Source organism: Propithecus coquereli, unplaced genomic scaffold (assembly GCF_000956105.1).
Source record: "Propithecus coquereli isolate 6110/MARCELLA unplaced genomic scaffold, Pcoq_1.0 Scaffold104, whole genome shotgun sequence".
In the NCBI taxonomy this organism is placed as follows: Eukaryota; Metazoa; Chordata; class Mammalia; order Primates; family Indriidae; genus Propithecus; species Propithecus coquereli.
Genome location: NW_012134303.1, coordinates 9,428,713 through 9,445,812, shown reverse-complemented (window position 1 = coordinate 9,445,812; position 17,100 = coordinate 9,428,713). Strand labels below are relative to the sequence as shown.

Below are 17,100 nucleotides of genomic sequence, written 5' to 3'. Positions count from 1 at the left end.
GGTAGGAGCCAGCCCTGTCCATCTCCTGGTCTCTCCCTGCACAACTGCTCTTATCTAGCCTTCAAGCTTTGGGGTAAGTGGTAGACAGGAGCTGTAGAACTCTGAAGAGTTGCTTGCTTTCGAGCAAGCATCTTCTTTTTTTGCACAAAGGAGCACTTTGGAACTTGAAGATTAGTGGGTATTTGCCAGTTGGGTAAGCGTTTCAGAAATCATTGTTCTAGATGAATTTTGTAAATAGCTACTGACTCACTGGCTTAAGGGGACGTGAAAATGAATGAAAGTTGGGTTAAAATCATGTACACACAAGGCTACACTGCTGGCAGATGGGTGATAACTGGTATAGTCTTCGTACCTCTTTTGGGGGCTTCCATCCCTCCCCTTTCCCACCCTCTGCAATCTTCTTTCAAAGCTCAAGGTTTGAGGCAGTGGTCTAGCTCCATGGTGTAAGAATTGGTGTTCCTCATGATGCTCTCCACCAACATGACAGGCTTGGGGTTTCTTCCAGCAAAACAAGAGAGCCAAGTGCAGATCAACATGGCTGCAGCTGCCCCACCTCCAGCACAGTAATAGGCCCAACCAAGCCGACAGGTACCTGTGGAAACAGGGACAATAGAGACATAAGGATCGTCTGCCGTCTCATACATTCTCCTTGATAACAAATGATAGAAGTGATTCCTGAAAGTATAGTCTTCATAACATTCTCTTTGGGATGTTATGGTTAGGGTGAGAATAGGAAACAGTGAATGCAACTGAGCTTCCCATTTCCTATTTTTCTCTGTTGCTGAGTGCTGGTCTTTGCTTTAAAAAAATGTTATAAGATTTTATTTTCCTTTTAGAGTAGGAACCTGAGGGTGGTGTGGGTGGTGATGGTGTGGTTATGCTAATGACAATGATGACAAGAATGACTTGATCATGTGTCAAGCCTTATGCTAAGTTTTTTACACATATATCTCATCAATCATTACAGAAACTATATGAAACAGGTACTCTTATTATCTCTGTTTTACAAAAGAGGAGGCAACTGAGGCACAGGTTAAGTTAATTATGAAAATCACACAACTATAAAGTGGTAGAGATAAAGGAGAGGAGAGAGGGGATGCAGCTCAGTCGTGGATCATAGAGAGAAGTACCAGCCGGGAACCTCATGGAGGAAAATCACGAGGTAGAAAAGGAAGAGAATAAAGGGAAAAATATATCAGCAAGAATCAAACCCAGAGAGACTGGAGCCCAGTGAAAGGGTAAGAGGGAATCCTTCTCCCCCCACACACTCCTTCGGTGATCAGCAGGCTACCAAGTTACTTGGAGGCTTTTCCACCTCCATGAGCCCAAGCACTATGGCAACCATGGAATTGTGGAGAGAACTTGCATCATTATAGAGCTTGGACATTCCGTGGAGGGTTCCTCTCCTAGGAAGGTGACCTGAGAGGCCAGAGAGCCAGCTTTCTTACATTCATACCATTATCCTGCCCCACCCCTCCCCTGCCCACTGCAACCAGGAGAGCAGTCTGAGCCTAGAAGTTGGTAAGTGCCATCCCCAGCTGGTGTGCACTCCAGTCTGAGGGTGCCACAGAGAGTGGGGCCCATGCCTTCCCCCTTGAGGACCTGCAGTGGGCCTGGGGTGCCCGATCTGGGAGCTCCCTGCCAGCTGGTGATTCATGGAGATGCACAGTAGTGGGTCAGATATTCAGGCCAGATCCAGTGACCCCCAGACTCAAGCGGGTTGCTTGGGAACACAAGGGGGAGGTTTGGGAGTTGGACTTGGGAAGTGAGAGAGCCCATATGGGCAGAACTGGTGAGAGAAAACTGGGGGTCCAAGACACAGTGATCTGGAATAGTGCCCATCCCCCCTTAGGAAAACTGCACTGTTGAACTAAGGCAGGTTCTGGGGCAGGGGAAGATCCCAGCCTGGGGTGCCATAGCAACCAAGCACCAGTGCCATTGTGCCTGGATTTGAGGGGATTTGTGGTCCCTCTTCCATGCTCAGCCTCTGGGTCTGGAGAACCTGCCTTGACTCTGCCCCTGGCAGCTTTCCCTAGAGACGGGGGAAGTAACCTTGGTGCCCTGCTGAGGCTCAAAGCAGCGTTGTTGGACTAGGGTGGGTCCTCTAGTGGGGAAGATTCCAGCCCAGGGTGCCATGGCAATCATGCACAGTGCCCAGGTTGTTGAAGATTTGCAACCTCTCTCCCACAACCAGTCCTCTCAATCTGGAGAACCTGTTTTGACTCTCCTCCCAGCAGCTCCCCCTGTTCACCGGGAAAACAACTTCTGAGCCCTGTCAAGGCTTTGCAAAGCCCTCCAGCTTCACACAACCTAACCATGCCCAGCCTTGCTCTTCCACACACTTCTGCTGTGGTGGTTGTGGTGGGGGGGGTGTCCAAGAAACTCCCTGGGAACTACAGGGCCCCTCCCAAAGCCTGCACATTCACGTGTTCCACCTGAGGGACTAGAGCTTATCACAGGCACAAAAAAAAAATCTTGGCAGCTGGCTCTCTCCAGCAAGCATCAACCACTGACAGGGAGAACAACTTGATAGCTCATTACTGTGTCTACCAACTCAAAGAGGGCATGGCTGATTCTTACAAGTATCACCTGCTATCTTGAAGATTAAGTTGGGGGTCCCAATACATTTCATGCTGTTGGGAAGAGGTAAAGACAGTAGGATAGAGGCAACCCAAGGGATCATGGCTTTTTAGGAGAGAAACAAAAGTTACAGGCAGCTCGATCTGTGAGGGGTCTCCCTCTTCCACTGCAGACCTCTGGGCTGACTGAGGAGCTGCTCAGCCATCTGTGCAGAGATATTCCACTAGAAGGCAGGTGCAGCAGAGATCTGGTGCCTGCCAATCCCAGACTTCTGCAGCTGGCGACATCTTGATCAACCTGGTGCATAGAGCTGGGTCTTCTCAGGACCCAGCCATCCAGCAGTAACCTTTGCATCACCCCAGCTGGGCTGTGGAGGGAACAGAAGCTCCCTCATGTAGCGCCTGGTGACTGAGGGCCAAGCACAACTCCTCTCTGTCGTGGGAGCTGAAGAGAGGAGGAGCCTGAGGCACCACTTGAGAAGTCTGAGGCGACTACCTCAGTGGGTCCTAGGAGTGAGGGAAGAACCTCAGCCAACCAGAAGCTCCAGCCCACCTACGTGGACCCTGGGCCACTGAGACAAACCCCTGCCTGCATGACTGGCCATCAGCAATCCCCACACTGGTGGAACAGCCCCCATATGGATGGCGCTGCCTCCAGAATAATCAGAGCCAGCTCTGAAGCTGTTGCTGTACCCAAGTCTGAGGCTCTGGCCCTGTAGCTCCTGGGTCCCGACTGGGCATGCGATTCCACTCCTAGAACTCCAGAGTGGTGACTGGACCAAGACCACACAACTGAATACCCACCCCTACTGTTGGGCTGGCAGAGCCTCCCTAAGGTCAAACACTTCACTTAGGACCCCCCCCCCGCCCTGAGCAGCCATCACTCCTGGACTTAGTTTGAGAGAGTCCCCAGCAAAGGATAACAGGTGCCCAGCAATCCTATCAACCAAGAGCTGAGAGAAGAGGAGCCAGATGAGAAGAAACCAGCAAAAGAACTCTGGCAACATGAAAAAACAAAATAGTTCAATACCCGCAAGGGAACACAATGGAGCTACAGTAGTGGACCCCACCCACAAGGAAATTGCTGAAATGACAGAAATGGAATTCAGAATATGGATGGCAAAAAAGATGAATGGAATTGAAGAGAAAGTTCAAAAGCAACAAAAAGGAGCCCCTCAAAATTTCAGGAAATCAATGAAAAAAATGAAAAAAGTCAGTAGAGAAACAACATGAGAAAGGAAATAATTGAACTTAAAGAAATGAAAGATTCATTTATGGGATTTCAAAATGCAGTAGAAAGCTTTAACAATAGGCTAAACCAAGGAGAATAAAGAATCTCACAAGGAAGTGAAAAATGATTTTCTTCCATCACATGCACTTTACTCTGGGCCTTTGAGTCTCTTTGTGACCCTGTCAAAAATAAATATAAATATAGAATAATTAGAAAGAAAAAAAAAGAATCTCAGAGCTTGAAGATGAGGCTCTCAAGATAACTCAGTCATTCAAAGAGGCAGAGAAGAGTATAAAAATGTCTGAGCAATCATTGAGAGAGATATGGGATGATGTGAAGTGAACTAACATTTGAATTATAGATATCCCTGAGGGAGAAGAAGAAAGAGTTAAAAGCATGGAAAATCTATTTGAAGAAATTATTGAGGAAAACTTCCCAGGTATCACCAGAATTTTAGACATACAGATACAAGATGGACATCAAACACCAGGAAGATTCACAGCAAATAGGTCATCTTCAAGACACATAATAATCAACCTGGCTAAAGTCAAAATGAAGGAGAAAATTCTGCAAGCAGCAAGATGAAAGCATCAGATAACCTACAGAGGAAAACCTATCAGGCTAACTGCAGAATTCTCAGTGGAAACCTTACAAGCCAAAAGGGCTTGGGGCCCCATCTTCAATTGACTTAAACAGAACAACTACCAGCTAGAATTTTGCATCCTGAAAAATTAAGTTTCATAATAGACAGAGAAATTAAGTCTTTTCCGGACAAGCAAACACTGAGGGAATTTTCCATGACCAGACCTGCTCTGCATGACGTACTCAGAACAGCGCTATACACAACCCAGCACGACAGATAACCACCAGTATAAATTCACCTAAAAAAACAAACTCCAAAATTTGCAACTCCTATAAAACAATAGAACAAGATGTAAAACAAAGGAATAAGGGACTACCCAACAGGATGAACAGACCAACATCCCACATATCAATGCTCTCAATTAATGTTAATGGACTGAATGCTCCTGTCAAAAGACATAGGCTGGCTGAATGGATGACAGAACACAACCGAAGTATCTTCTGTCTCCAGGAAATACATCTAAACCACAAGGATGCACACAGACTCAACGTGAAAGGATGGAAAAAAATATTCCATGCAAATGGAAATCAAAAGAGAGCAAGTGTAGCCATCCTCACATCAGATAAAGTACATGTTAAGCCAACAAAGGTAAAGAAAAACAAAGAGAGTCATTATGTAATGGTAAAGGGAGCTATCCAATAAGAAGACACAACAATCCTAAACATTTTGCACCAACACAGGAAATCCCAGATACATAAAGCAAATCTTACTAGAGCTAAACGAAGAAATAAACAGCACCATCGTAATCACCAGGGACCTCAACAACTCACTGTCAGAGCTTGACAAATCATCAAAGCAGAAAATATATAAAGAAATAATGGACTTAGACCAAGTACTAAATGAAATGGACCTAACAGACATTTACAGAACATTCTACCCCAAAACTACAGAATACACATTCTTCTCAGCAGCACATGGGATATTTTCCAAGATTGATCATATCTTAGGCTGTGAAACAGGTCTCAAGAAATTCAAAAAAATTGAAATTATACCATGCACCTTCTTAAACCACAGCAAAATTAAAGTAGAACTAAATCACAAGAGAAACACACAAAACTACAAAAAATCATGGAGATTAAACAACCTGCTGCTGAACAACTATTGGGTCAAGAATGAAATTAAGATGGAGATTGAAAAATTCCCTGAGAGCCAGGTGTGGTGGCTCATGCCTGTAATACCAGCACTCTGGGAGGCCAAGGCAGGAAGATTGCTTGAGGTCAGGAGTTCCAGACTAGCCTGAGCAAGATAGAGACCCTGTCTCTACAGAAAACAGAAAAATTAGCCAGGCATGGTGGTGCATGCTTGTAGTCCCAGCTACTCAGGAGGCTGAGGGAGGAGGATTGCTTGATCCCAGGAGTTTGAGGTTACAGTGAGCTATGATCATGCCACTGCACTCTACCTGGGGTGATAGAGGGAGACTCTCTCTCTCAAAAAAAAAAAAATTCTTTGAGCTGAACAACAAACGGGACACAAGATATCAAAATCTTTGGGACATGGCAAAAATATTCCTTAGGGGAAAATTCATAGCCTTGAATGCCTACACTCAAAAGACAGAAAGATCACAAATTAACAACCTAATGTCACACCTCAAGGAACTGGTAAAGGAAGAACAAAACAAACCCAAAGCCAGCAGAAGCAAAGAAATAACAATGGTCAGAACAGAACTAAATTCATAGGAAAACAAAAAAATATATAAAGTATTAAGGAAACAAAAATTTGGTTATTTGAAAAGATAAAGAAAATTGAGAGATCTCTGGCTATATTCACCAAGAACAACAGAGAAAGGACCAAAATAAGCTCAATCAGAAATGAAAAAGGTGACATTACAAATGATACTTCAGAAATACAAAACTTCATTCATGAATACTACATAAATCTCTATGCACATAAACTAGAGGATATAGAGGAGTGAAAACACACAACCTCCCAAGACTCAAGCAGGAAGAAATAGAACTCCTGAACAGACCAGTAATGAATGGTGTGATCTAACAAAAAATAATAAAGATAAAATTAATAAAAAACCTTGCAAGAAAAAAAAAAGCCCTGGACCAGATGGATTCATGGCAAAATTCTATCAAACCTACAAACAAGACCTGGTACCCATAATACATAAATTATTCCCTAATATTGAGAAGAAAGGAACCCTCCAAAACTCATTCTATGATGCCAGTATCACCTTGATACCAAAACTGGGAAAGTACCCAACAAGAAAGGAAAACTACAGACCAATATTCCTTATGAATATAGATGCAAAAATTCTCAATAAAATGCTAGTAAATTGAATTCAACAGAACATCAAGAATATAATCCACCAGGATCAAGTGGGCTTCATCCTAAGGATGCAAGAATTGTTCAACATACAAAAATCCATAAATGTGATTTTCCAGATAAACAAAAGCAAAAACAAAGACCATATGATCATCTCAATAGATGCAGAAAAAGCTTTCAATAAAATCCAGCACCCTTTCATGATAAAAACCCTCAACAAACTAGGAATAGAAGGAACATATCTCAGAATTATCAAAGTCATATATGACAAACCAATAGCCAACATCATACTGAATGGGGAAAAGTTGAAAGCATGCCCCATAAGAACTGGAACAAAACAAGGATGTCAACTGTCACCACTTCTATTCAACACAGTTCTGGAAGTCCTAGCCAGGGCAATAAGGCAAGAGAAGAATATTAAGGGTATCCAAATCTGGAAAGAAGTGGTCAAACTATCGCTCTTTGCTGACAATATGATCCTGTATCTAGAAAACCCCATAGATTCCACCAAGAGTCTCCTAGAATTGATAAATAAATTTGGCAAAGTCTCAGATACAAAATCAATGTACATACATCAGTAGCATTTCTATATGATAATAACAGTCAAGCTGAGAGTCAAATCAAAGACTCAGTACCATTCACAATAGCCACAAAGAAAATAAAATACCTAGGAGGTAAAAGATCTCTACAAGGAGAAATACGAAACTCTGAGGAAAGAAATCACAGAGAATACAAACAAATGGAAAGACATATCATGCTCATGGATAGGGAGAATCAACATTGTTAAAATGTCCATACTACCCAAAGTGATTTACAAATTCAATGCAATCTCCATCAAATTACCAAAGTCATACTTCACAGATCTAGAAAAAATAAGTCTACATTTCATTCGGAACTAGAAAAGAGCCCAAATAGCCAAAGCGATCTTAAGCCAAAAAAACCTATTTGGAGGCCTCACATTACCAGACTTCAAATTATACTACAACCTATAGTAACCAAAAAAGCATGGTATTCGTATAAAAATAGAGACATAGACCAATGGAACAAAACAGAGAACCCAGATGTAAAACCATCTACCTACAGCCAACTGATCTTTGATAAAGCAGAGAACAATGTACAGTGGGGAAAAGAAGCCCTATTCAATAAATAGTGCTGGGAGAATTGGATAGTCACATGCAGAAGAATGAAACAGGACAGCTACCTCTCACCACTCACAAAAATTAATTCAAGATGGATAAGAGACTTAGATCTCAGGCATTAAACTATAAGAATTCTAGAGGAAAATGTAGGAAAAACTCTTCTAGATATCAGCCTGTGCAAAGAATTTATCACTAAGACCCCAATGACAATCATGGCAACAGCAAAAATTAATAAATCAGACTTGATTAAACTAAAAAGCTTCGGCACAGCTAAGAAAATTATTAACAGAGCAAATAGACAACCTACAGAATGGGAGAAAATATTCCCAAGCTACACATCTGACAAAGGGCTAATAACCAGAATTTACAAAGAGCTCAAGCAAATCAGCAAGAAAAAAACAGACAACCCAATTAAAAAGAAGGCAAAAGATATGAATAGAAGTTTATCAAAAGAAGAAAGACAAATGTCCAATAAACATGAAAAAATGCTCAACATCACTAATCAGGGAAATGCAAATTAAAACCATGAGATATCACCTTAACCCAGTTAGAATGGCTTTTATTAAAAAGTTCAAGAGCAATAGATGCTGACATGGATGCAGAGAGAAAGGAACGCTTATACACTGTTGGTGGGACTGCAAACTAGTACAACGTCTATGGAAAACAGTATGAAGATTCCTCAAAGGACTAAATGTAGACCTACCATTCAATCTAGCAATCCCACTATTGAGCATCTACCCAAAGGAAAAGAAGACTTTTCATCCAAAAGACATCCGCACTTGAATGATTTTTGAAACACAATTCACAATTGCAAAGATGTGGAATCAACCCACATTCCCATCAATTCATAAGTGTATTAATAAAATCAGGTATATGTATAACATGGAGTACTATTCAGCCATAAAAAAGATGAAATAATACCTTTTGCAACAATCTGGATGGAACTGGAGACCTTTCTCCTAAGTGAAGTGTCTCAAGAATGGAAAAACAAACACCACATGTATTCACTATTAAATTGGTACTAACCGTAGAGCACACATCTGAACAGAGGGAAGTAAAACTCAGTGGAAATTAACCAAGGGGGAAGGGAATGAAGGGAAGGGGAATAAACCAACCTAATGGGTAACATGAAAACTATTTGGGTGACAGGCATACCTATAGACAGGACTCAAACATTACAAAAATGACCCATGTAACCTAAAACATTTGTACCCCCTTAATATTTTGAAATAAAAATATAAAAAATTTCTAATCATAACCTGAAAAAAAAAAGAAAATAGCATCACCATATCCCACATTAACTTGTCTCCTTCAGTATGTGAAGCCTCTTCAAAACAGATTTTCAAATCAAAGATTATCCATACAAAATTCAGATTAGCTAAAAATTAAAACAATAGATACAAATGGAAAAAATTCTCTACTTCTGTACTGGAAAATACTATTCTCAAATTATATAAAATATATTTTTGAAGATTTTTCAAAATATATTAAAGAAAACTATTGCTATGCTTTGATGTGTCCCCTCTAAAATTCATGTGTTGAAAACTAAGTTCCCAATGCAACAGTGCTGGAAGGCAGGGCCTAATGGGAGGTGTTCAGATCATGAGGGCTCCACCCTCACGAATGAATTGATGCCATTATAAAAAGCCTTACAGGAGTGTGTTCATTGTCTTCTGCTCGTCTGTTATGTGAAGACACAGAGTTGACCCCTCTCTTGCCCTTCCACCTTCCTCCATGGGAGGATGTAATGAGAAGGTCTATACCAGATATCAGTGCTTTAATCTTGGATTTCCCAGCTTACGAAACTGTGTAAGAATAAATTTTTGTTCTTTACAAAAAAGAAAAAAGAAAGTGATAGAGTCAAGATATAAACTCTGGCTCTTACAAGCCAGCAGGAATACAGAAAAACAAAAAATATATAAACCCTGGCTCATTGTGACTCCAAAGCCCCACTTTTGAACCACACTGATACACTACTGTACACTTGCTGCTTTTGAAGACCCATATCCTGCGTAATCAAGAGGTTCGACAGGCAAAATCAAGTCCCTTCCCCTTACTACATGTCTCTATCCTAACCTTAGCCTTTCAACACCCAGGGAGGAAATATGCATTAAAATCAAAGCCAAGCTTCTAAAGGGGTAATTTCCCTTTGAAAGGTAATGGTCATCTACCTCACCACCTGGTACTCTATCAGAGGTAGATTCCTTTGTTTGAAGGATTTGTGGTTTTTCAGCAATCCTTCAGAACATGTCAATATCCAGAGAAAGAATAAGAGTTATTATCTTATGAGTTATCAGAGTAAATAACTTCTAAAATAAACAGCTTAAGCAAACGGGACTCCAGAAATTGTGATAGGTGCCCCATTATACAGAATTTCAGAAGGTCCTGAGAAGAAAGGTAGGCAGCAACCTTCACCTGCCTCAAAGTCTTGCAGATTGATTGATATTTATGATAACTTGACTGATATTTATGACAACTTACTTTTTTAAAAGGCTAAATTCAGTCAAATAACCAATTATTTCTATTCACATGGTGCCCAGTGAATCTAATTTTCCTACTTTTAATTGACTAGTTGGTGTGTCAAAGAAGGAGTCTAAGATGACCCCGAGTTAGGCTGCTTTGTTTTTCCATTCAGGATACTCTAATTTATCCCAAATTTCCCACCTGAGAAATAGTCTTTCTAGCATGAAGTCATCACTCATGCTGTCTCTCCTGCCAGAAACACCTTCTCTCCTCTTATTCACCAATTCATATCTTCCTCAGAACACTATTTGGAACTCAGCACCTTCGGGAAGCCTTCCCTGATTTATTCCAGTGGACTTGAATCACCTCAACCAAGTAGCCCTCCAGGAACTCATGTGTATACTCCATACACAGCTGTACCTGTTGGGCAAAACATTGAGAGGAAGACTTGCATTTCACATATTTTTTATCTGCCCTCTCACCTCTTCCAGGTTGTTGGCTCAATAGTACAGATGCATTTTCTTTTCTTGATAATGCTTCACATGCTCTGTCCACAGTGGGTACAATTTCAGTATGCGTGATTTAGCCTAATTACTTTGAAGCTGAGTACACTTGCACTTTTGACCCTCAACACCCAAAACTATGGCTTAAATTTTGAAAATTTTTGAATTAAAGTTTCAAAACTAGCTAATGTAGCACTCTGCTTCTGGAATGTGCCAAGGTTTTTTCCACCATAAGGCCTATGCACATTCTGTTCCCTTTGCCTAAAATGCTTACCACACGTGCCCATGTACACATACGCTGTCCAACACTCTCTTTGTTTAGTCAATGTTCAATTACCCTTCAGGGCTCAGCTCAATCACTAATTCCTCACTGAAGCATTTTATGATCTCCCTAAGTCAAATTTCCTCATCAGAGGCTCTTATAATGCCATGTATTCTCCCTTCTGTACTTGAATGGATGAATAGATCCCTTATGCCTCTCATGACAAGTGTCAAGTGTTAGTCCTTCAGAGAACTAACCAATAGACCTGGGCAGTCTTAGAACTTCCTGAACTCCTGTGGCCCCACCCAAAATCATGGTAAAGCTGGACTACAACAGCTATGAAAATAATGCAAACCTCAGAGAAAGGGGGCGGATTTGAAAGAGAATTCTCCCTAGAGAAAGGAATCCAACTACCTCCAACATGGCCTCAACATGAACAACAATGGTGGACTCTGGGGAGAGTAAACTGAGGAATACTATAGCGAGGCAAACAGCCAATAGATCCGTATTCCTCTCCTGGTTGTACTTCCTCCTAGAAAAACACACACACACACACACACACACAGTTTACTCAAAGTAGAAGGTTTTGTACAATGCTTTGGGATTCACAGAGTGAATACTCTGGAGACTGGCAAACCTTCAACCTTTGCTATCATTGGGAGGAAGACTGCAGACTTCATTGCACTCACTTCACAGACTGGACTATGAGGCTCAGGTGATAGCCCTAGGAATTCTTTCAGAAACAGAGAGGTGGAGGCAAGGATCCAGATCAAGTCTCTTTACTCCCAATCCATTGCCCCGCCCTCTACTGGTTTTCTCATACCCGCCCCCCCCTCAAAACCATTTTCCTCTTACAGGACCCTTGACTTGTAAGCCCTAAAGAGGGGGCTCCTAGATAAATTTGTAGTAGACTCACCTGAGCTTCTCCTCTAGCCCCCTCCAACCAAAATCTCCTGCCCTCACATGGCAGAGTAGACAGGAGCCAGCTCTGGGGCAGGCCCACTGTTGAGCAACTTCATCTTCCCCAGCTTATTCCCCATCTACTCTAGACAAAGCATCAGAATTCTCACTCTGTTTCTTCAGTTTCCTGTCAGGTCATCTCCTCATTCGAGTAGCAGGGATATTTCTATTAGGTACATGCACCCTGGGACCAGGGAAAGACTTGTTTCTCCAAATGAAAGGAACAAATGCATAGTTTGCCATTACCCCAAAGCACTAGGTAGGAAGAAAGCTGATAGAGTGGGCATCTTCAGAGTGAAGAGTTGGCTAACAAGGCCACAGTAAACCTTACTGAAGTCAGAACCAGGTATTACTAGCCTAGGAGGCAACACCAAAGTACTCCTATTCCTACCCTAAGCGTATTGTAGACCACTGAACAGCATCTAAGCCCCAGGCTTCTGCCATACAGGAAACTAAAGAGAAATAGAAGAAATATATCTTTTATCCAACCCCCTCCACAAAACCCTACCTGTTATCTGCCTGAGGGGACAGAGAGGTTGTATCACTGGCATTACGAAAAGAAAAAGTTGATCTTTTAAGAACGACCTATCCACTTGGAGAGCCACTGTCAGTACTGAGATACTCCACAGAAAGTTTGAACACTGGTCTGCTGGCCTACAGAGGGAAGCTTCTAGGGAAGGGTGCAAAAGTAGGGAGCAGTGGCAATGAGTTACCACCCTCTGCCTCCAGTCACTTTTTAGTGAAGTCCCATTGCCCATCAGCAATCCCTAAATCCTATTCTTTGAAGTACTGTTGATCCTTATATTCATCTGACAAATATGTATTGAATACCCACTATGTGCTAGGCATTTTGAATACACAATCTCATTTGATTTTCATAGCAGCCATGATTATTTCCATTTACAGCTGAAGGAACTGAGTTTCAGAAAGGTAAATGACTTGGCCAACTTGCAAGCGTCAGAGTTGAAATTTGACTGCCAGGCCTAATTCAAAGTCCATGATCATCCATTTCAACCATGCCAGGAGAATGAAGCCAAGGACACAAATTACTATGGTCCAAGTTTTGTGGGAATGCACAAGGTCTTTAACCAATCACTTCACCTTTCTGGACCTCAGTTTCCTTTTGTTAAGTGAAAAGAATTTTACTGAAGAGATTTCTAAAAACTCCTTCCAATTGAAATTTTTCCATTGTACTATGAATATAAGTGCTTTAAGAGATATATAAGTAAAATACTATAGGTACATCTAGGGAAAGAGGAAGTATTTGAAGCTGGGAGAATTCAGACTCACATAAGACTTTATAGAGGAGACATTTCAACTTGGCTTTAATAGTGGGAAGTGGGCATTCCAGGCATAGGAGTGGTTGGCGTGAGCAAAATTACATGAGTGAGAAAGCAGATGACATGCTTCAGAGGCAGCATAACATTCAGAGTTGTTTCAAAAAAGGAGCTATAGTTGGCAAAATAAGCTGAATCTACGTCAGGAGAGGCCATGAAATCTGTCATCTTTCCCACAAGCTATGGGGAACAATGGAAGGCCAGGGAATGATATGCTAGAGCAACGTTTCTCAACCTTGGCATACTGACATTTTTGGTCAGAAAATTCTTTGTTGTGTATATATGGAGAGGTTGTCCTGTATATTGTAGCACCCTGGCCTCTACCCGCTAGATGTCTACAACAACTTATTCCTCCTCCCTACCAAGTTGTGAAAACCAAAAATGTCAGCAGACATTGCCAAATGTCCCCAGGGGGTGGGGAAAGGTTGTTTCCCATTGAGAACCACTATGATAGAGGTATAGTTTGAAAAGATTAACCTGAAAACTTTTCATAAAAGGGATTGGAGGAACATGGAAGATATCAGCACAGAGATTTAACCAGAGGCCAGGAATGCTGCTACACATTCAACAATACATAAAAACCCTACAACAAAAACAATTTGGCCAAAAATGTCAACATTGTTGAAATTGAGCAACCCTCATCTAGACAAACACCAGATATTTATACTTTAAATTCCCTTCAAAATAAATTCTGATGACTGAAAGATTAGCCCAACAGAATGGAATTTCTTCCCTTATGAATGGTCATGCATGGTTCCTTCTTGACTTGGAAAGCAGACTGAGACCAAGGCATGGTCAGCCTTGAGCATTCTGGTATGTTACCTCTGGAAAGCTGGGGGAGGTCAAGGAGAGAGATCTCAGCAGGTATTGAGGTGGAAGCACTGATCTCTTGGGAATCAGGAGACTGGAGTCGTTGAAGAAATCTTTTCACCCCACTGGATCTCAGCCGTCTCATTCTTAAGATAGGGGAAAATAATTAAGTACCTGCCTAAAGACAGGGCACTAGTACCAGGTGAGTTCTGGAAGTCCCTTGAGAAACAGCCAGGCTCACTGCTGCCCTGCCTTCAGATTGAAAGAACTGACTCTGAGCCTCCCAGCTAGAATTGTTCAAAAGCCTGTGTCTTCAGAAAATACTGCAGGGAGTTGACATCACACCTAGAAATTTTCTCCATATCCATGTATGGGTGACTGTGAAGAGAAAGATTGTGTGGCAGGATGGGGAGAGAAAAGAGGTTTTAACTACAAATTAGCTTTATGCAAAGCTTCTGGATAAGTCCTGAGATAAGCCTGGTTTTTTTGTGTGCTCTTCTATATCATTTCTAACACCCTATCTGTGAGTCACTCTATCCCAGTGTTGAATTTGCTGTGACAGAATCTCTCATAAAAGTTATTAAATCATCACTCAGCAGTGGGCCTGACATTTAAATCAAGACACGTTGCTTTTATTCCAAGTTGCAAATCAAATTGGTTTAGAGTTTGACTCTGTTTCCTTTGATTCAGCATTAAGTTATGTTTTACAGCTCTAATGTTTAGAGAAAAATTGTCACTGGCTGCCACTTATACTTACTGCCTTCCCTAGAGCCTTAGTCCTATGCCTTTCAGGGACATGGTATCTGGCCAGCTATCAATGGGTCATGGTGAGCTACTGGGAGAAATTAGCCCCAAACCAATGTTTGTGGTGGGGCCTAACATTGGTGTGGGCATCAAAGTTAGAAATCAGAGTGGGACAGAATCTTAGAGTAAGGCTTCCCTTTCAGGGGGCATGTTCAGAATGCTAGTTTAGAAGGCGAGAATGCTGGAGAACTAATCCAGAGAAAGGAGTCCTCCTTAGAAGGAGAAGGAAACAATGTTGAAAAAAAAACATAAAAAAGAGAGTGAGGTAAGTCTTTCCTTTGAGTTTCTTGAGTCTTCTCTTTCAGAGAATCATCTAATGGAATTCCCAGCCCTAAAAGATTGGGTAAAAAGTCAGGGAAGCAGGGATACAGGAAGCATATAATAACAACTAACACCTCCAAAACTGACTAGGGCTAGATGAAATGTAATGGAACTTTCAGATAGATGAATATTTAATTTGACACAAGTGGGCTGGGCGCGGTGGCTAATACTTATAATCCTAGCACTCTGGGAGGCTGAGGCGGGAGGATTGCTTGAGCTCAGAAGTTCAAGACCACCCTGACCAAGAGCAGGACCCCATCTCTACCAAAAATAGGAAAAATTAGCTGCACATGGTGGTGCGTGCTTGTAGTCCCAGCTACTCAGGAGGCTGAGGCAGTAGGATCGCTTGAGCCCAGGAGTTTGAGCTCAGGAGTTCGGAACCAGCCTGAGCAAGAGCGAGACTCTGTCTCTACTAAAATTAGAAAGAAATTAATTGGACAACTAAAAATATATAGAAAAAACTAACCGGGCATGGTGGCACATGCCTGTAGTCCCAGCTACTCGGGAGGCTGAGGCAGGAGGATCGCTTGAGCCCAGGAGTTTGAGGTTGCTGTGAGCTAGGCTGATGCCACGGCACTCTAGCCCGGGCAACACAGTGAGACTATGTCTCAAAAATAAATAAATAAGTAAGCAAGTAAATAAATAAATAAATATAATGTGACACGAGTGTTGCCAAAAGTCAAGTTCTGAGAGCTGTTACTGTAAAGCAAAAACATGCTTGTTGCCCAGGATCAATGGTAAAGTAGCAAAAAGCCCTGGCTATTGGTGTGGTAGGGGAGAGGTTGATGGGGGTGGTGGTGGAATAAGAATTATGAAGTAGTTTGGAGCTTTGGGGTGGGGCAGGAAGGGATAAAGCTGTTTGGAGAATGTGAATAGTTCAGGGATATAGAGAAGGGGCTGTATTCCTCTACAAAGATGAGATCCAAATTCTAGGAATTCCTGGAGTTAGAAAATTGGGCGGTGTTTCAGGTATGGTACCAAGAGAACAATATTGACATGTTTTTCATCTAATATACTCCAACAACAAGGAAACCTGAGAAGACACTGCTGTGGCCTTAGATAGGCATAATAAGGGAAGGAGTGACCACAAAGGATGAAGGAGGACCTACAGTGGGAACCTGCACATCATCACTGCATATCTGTCCTGTCCCAGTGCAGAAGGACAGGACAGATATGCAGGGAAATCTGTTTGGGAGCCATCTGGGGGCCTTCACAGCCTTCACAACTTTTTCCATATCAAGCGAGGCTCCCTATACTGGCCCTGAGGACAAGACCCTCAGCTACAGAGAGACATTTATGAATTCTTTAGAATTTGACAGGGAGTGAGTTAAAGGAATAGAGAGAGATCAGAGAAGCGAAAGAGACTAAAGGAGGCTCAGTGGGGTAGATGGAAGATTAAAACACTAGAGATCATGGCACATGGGGACTGAGGGGTGGGAGGAATTGAACTCTTTACCAGACCTCTTCTTAGTGAGGGTATTAATTTTTCCAAAGTAGACTCAACTCAGGAAAGCCAGCTGTTCTTTCCATCACTGTGGCACCATCTAAATTAATGTAATTAGGCAACAACTGTCTCTCAAGCTGCTGTTAGGTGTGCGTGGTGGAGTAAAGGAGAGGGAGGGTTGCTATTCGCTGACTCAGCATATCTTTGCCATGGGGATCTTAATTTTTTTTTTATTTTTATTTCAGTATATTATGGGGGTACAGATGTTTAGGTTACGTATGTTGCCCTTGCCCCCCCCAAGTCCGAGTTTCAAATATGTCCATCCTTCGGGTGGTG

General features: G+C 42.0%; 1 protein-coding gene across 1 annotated transcript in view; it reads right to left on the bottom strand.

Moving 5' to 3' along the window:
- Positions 1-410: 410 nt before the first annotated feature.
- The window catches only part of LHFPL1 (lipoma HMGIC fusion partner-like 1), a 43,097-nt gene continuing 26,407 nt past the window's right edge, over positions 411-17,100 (bottom strand). The window contains exon 3 of the mRNA XM_012644961.1: positions 411-592. Within this exon, the coding sequence (XP_012500415.1) occupies positions 411-592 (182 nt within the window). The remainder of the gene's footprint in view (positions 593-17,100) is intronic.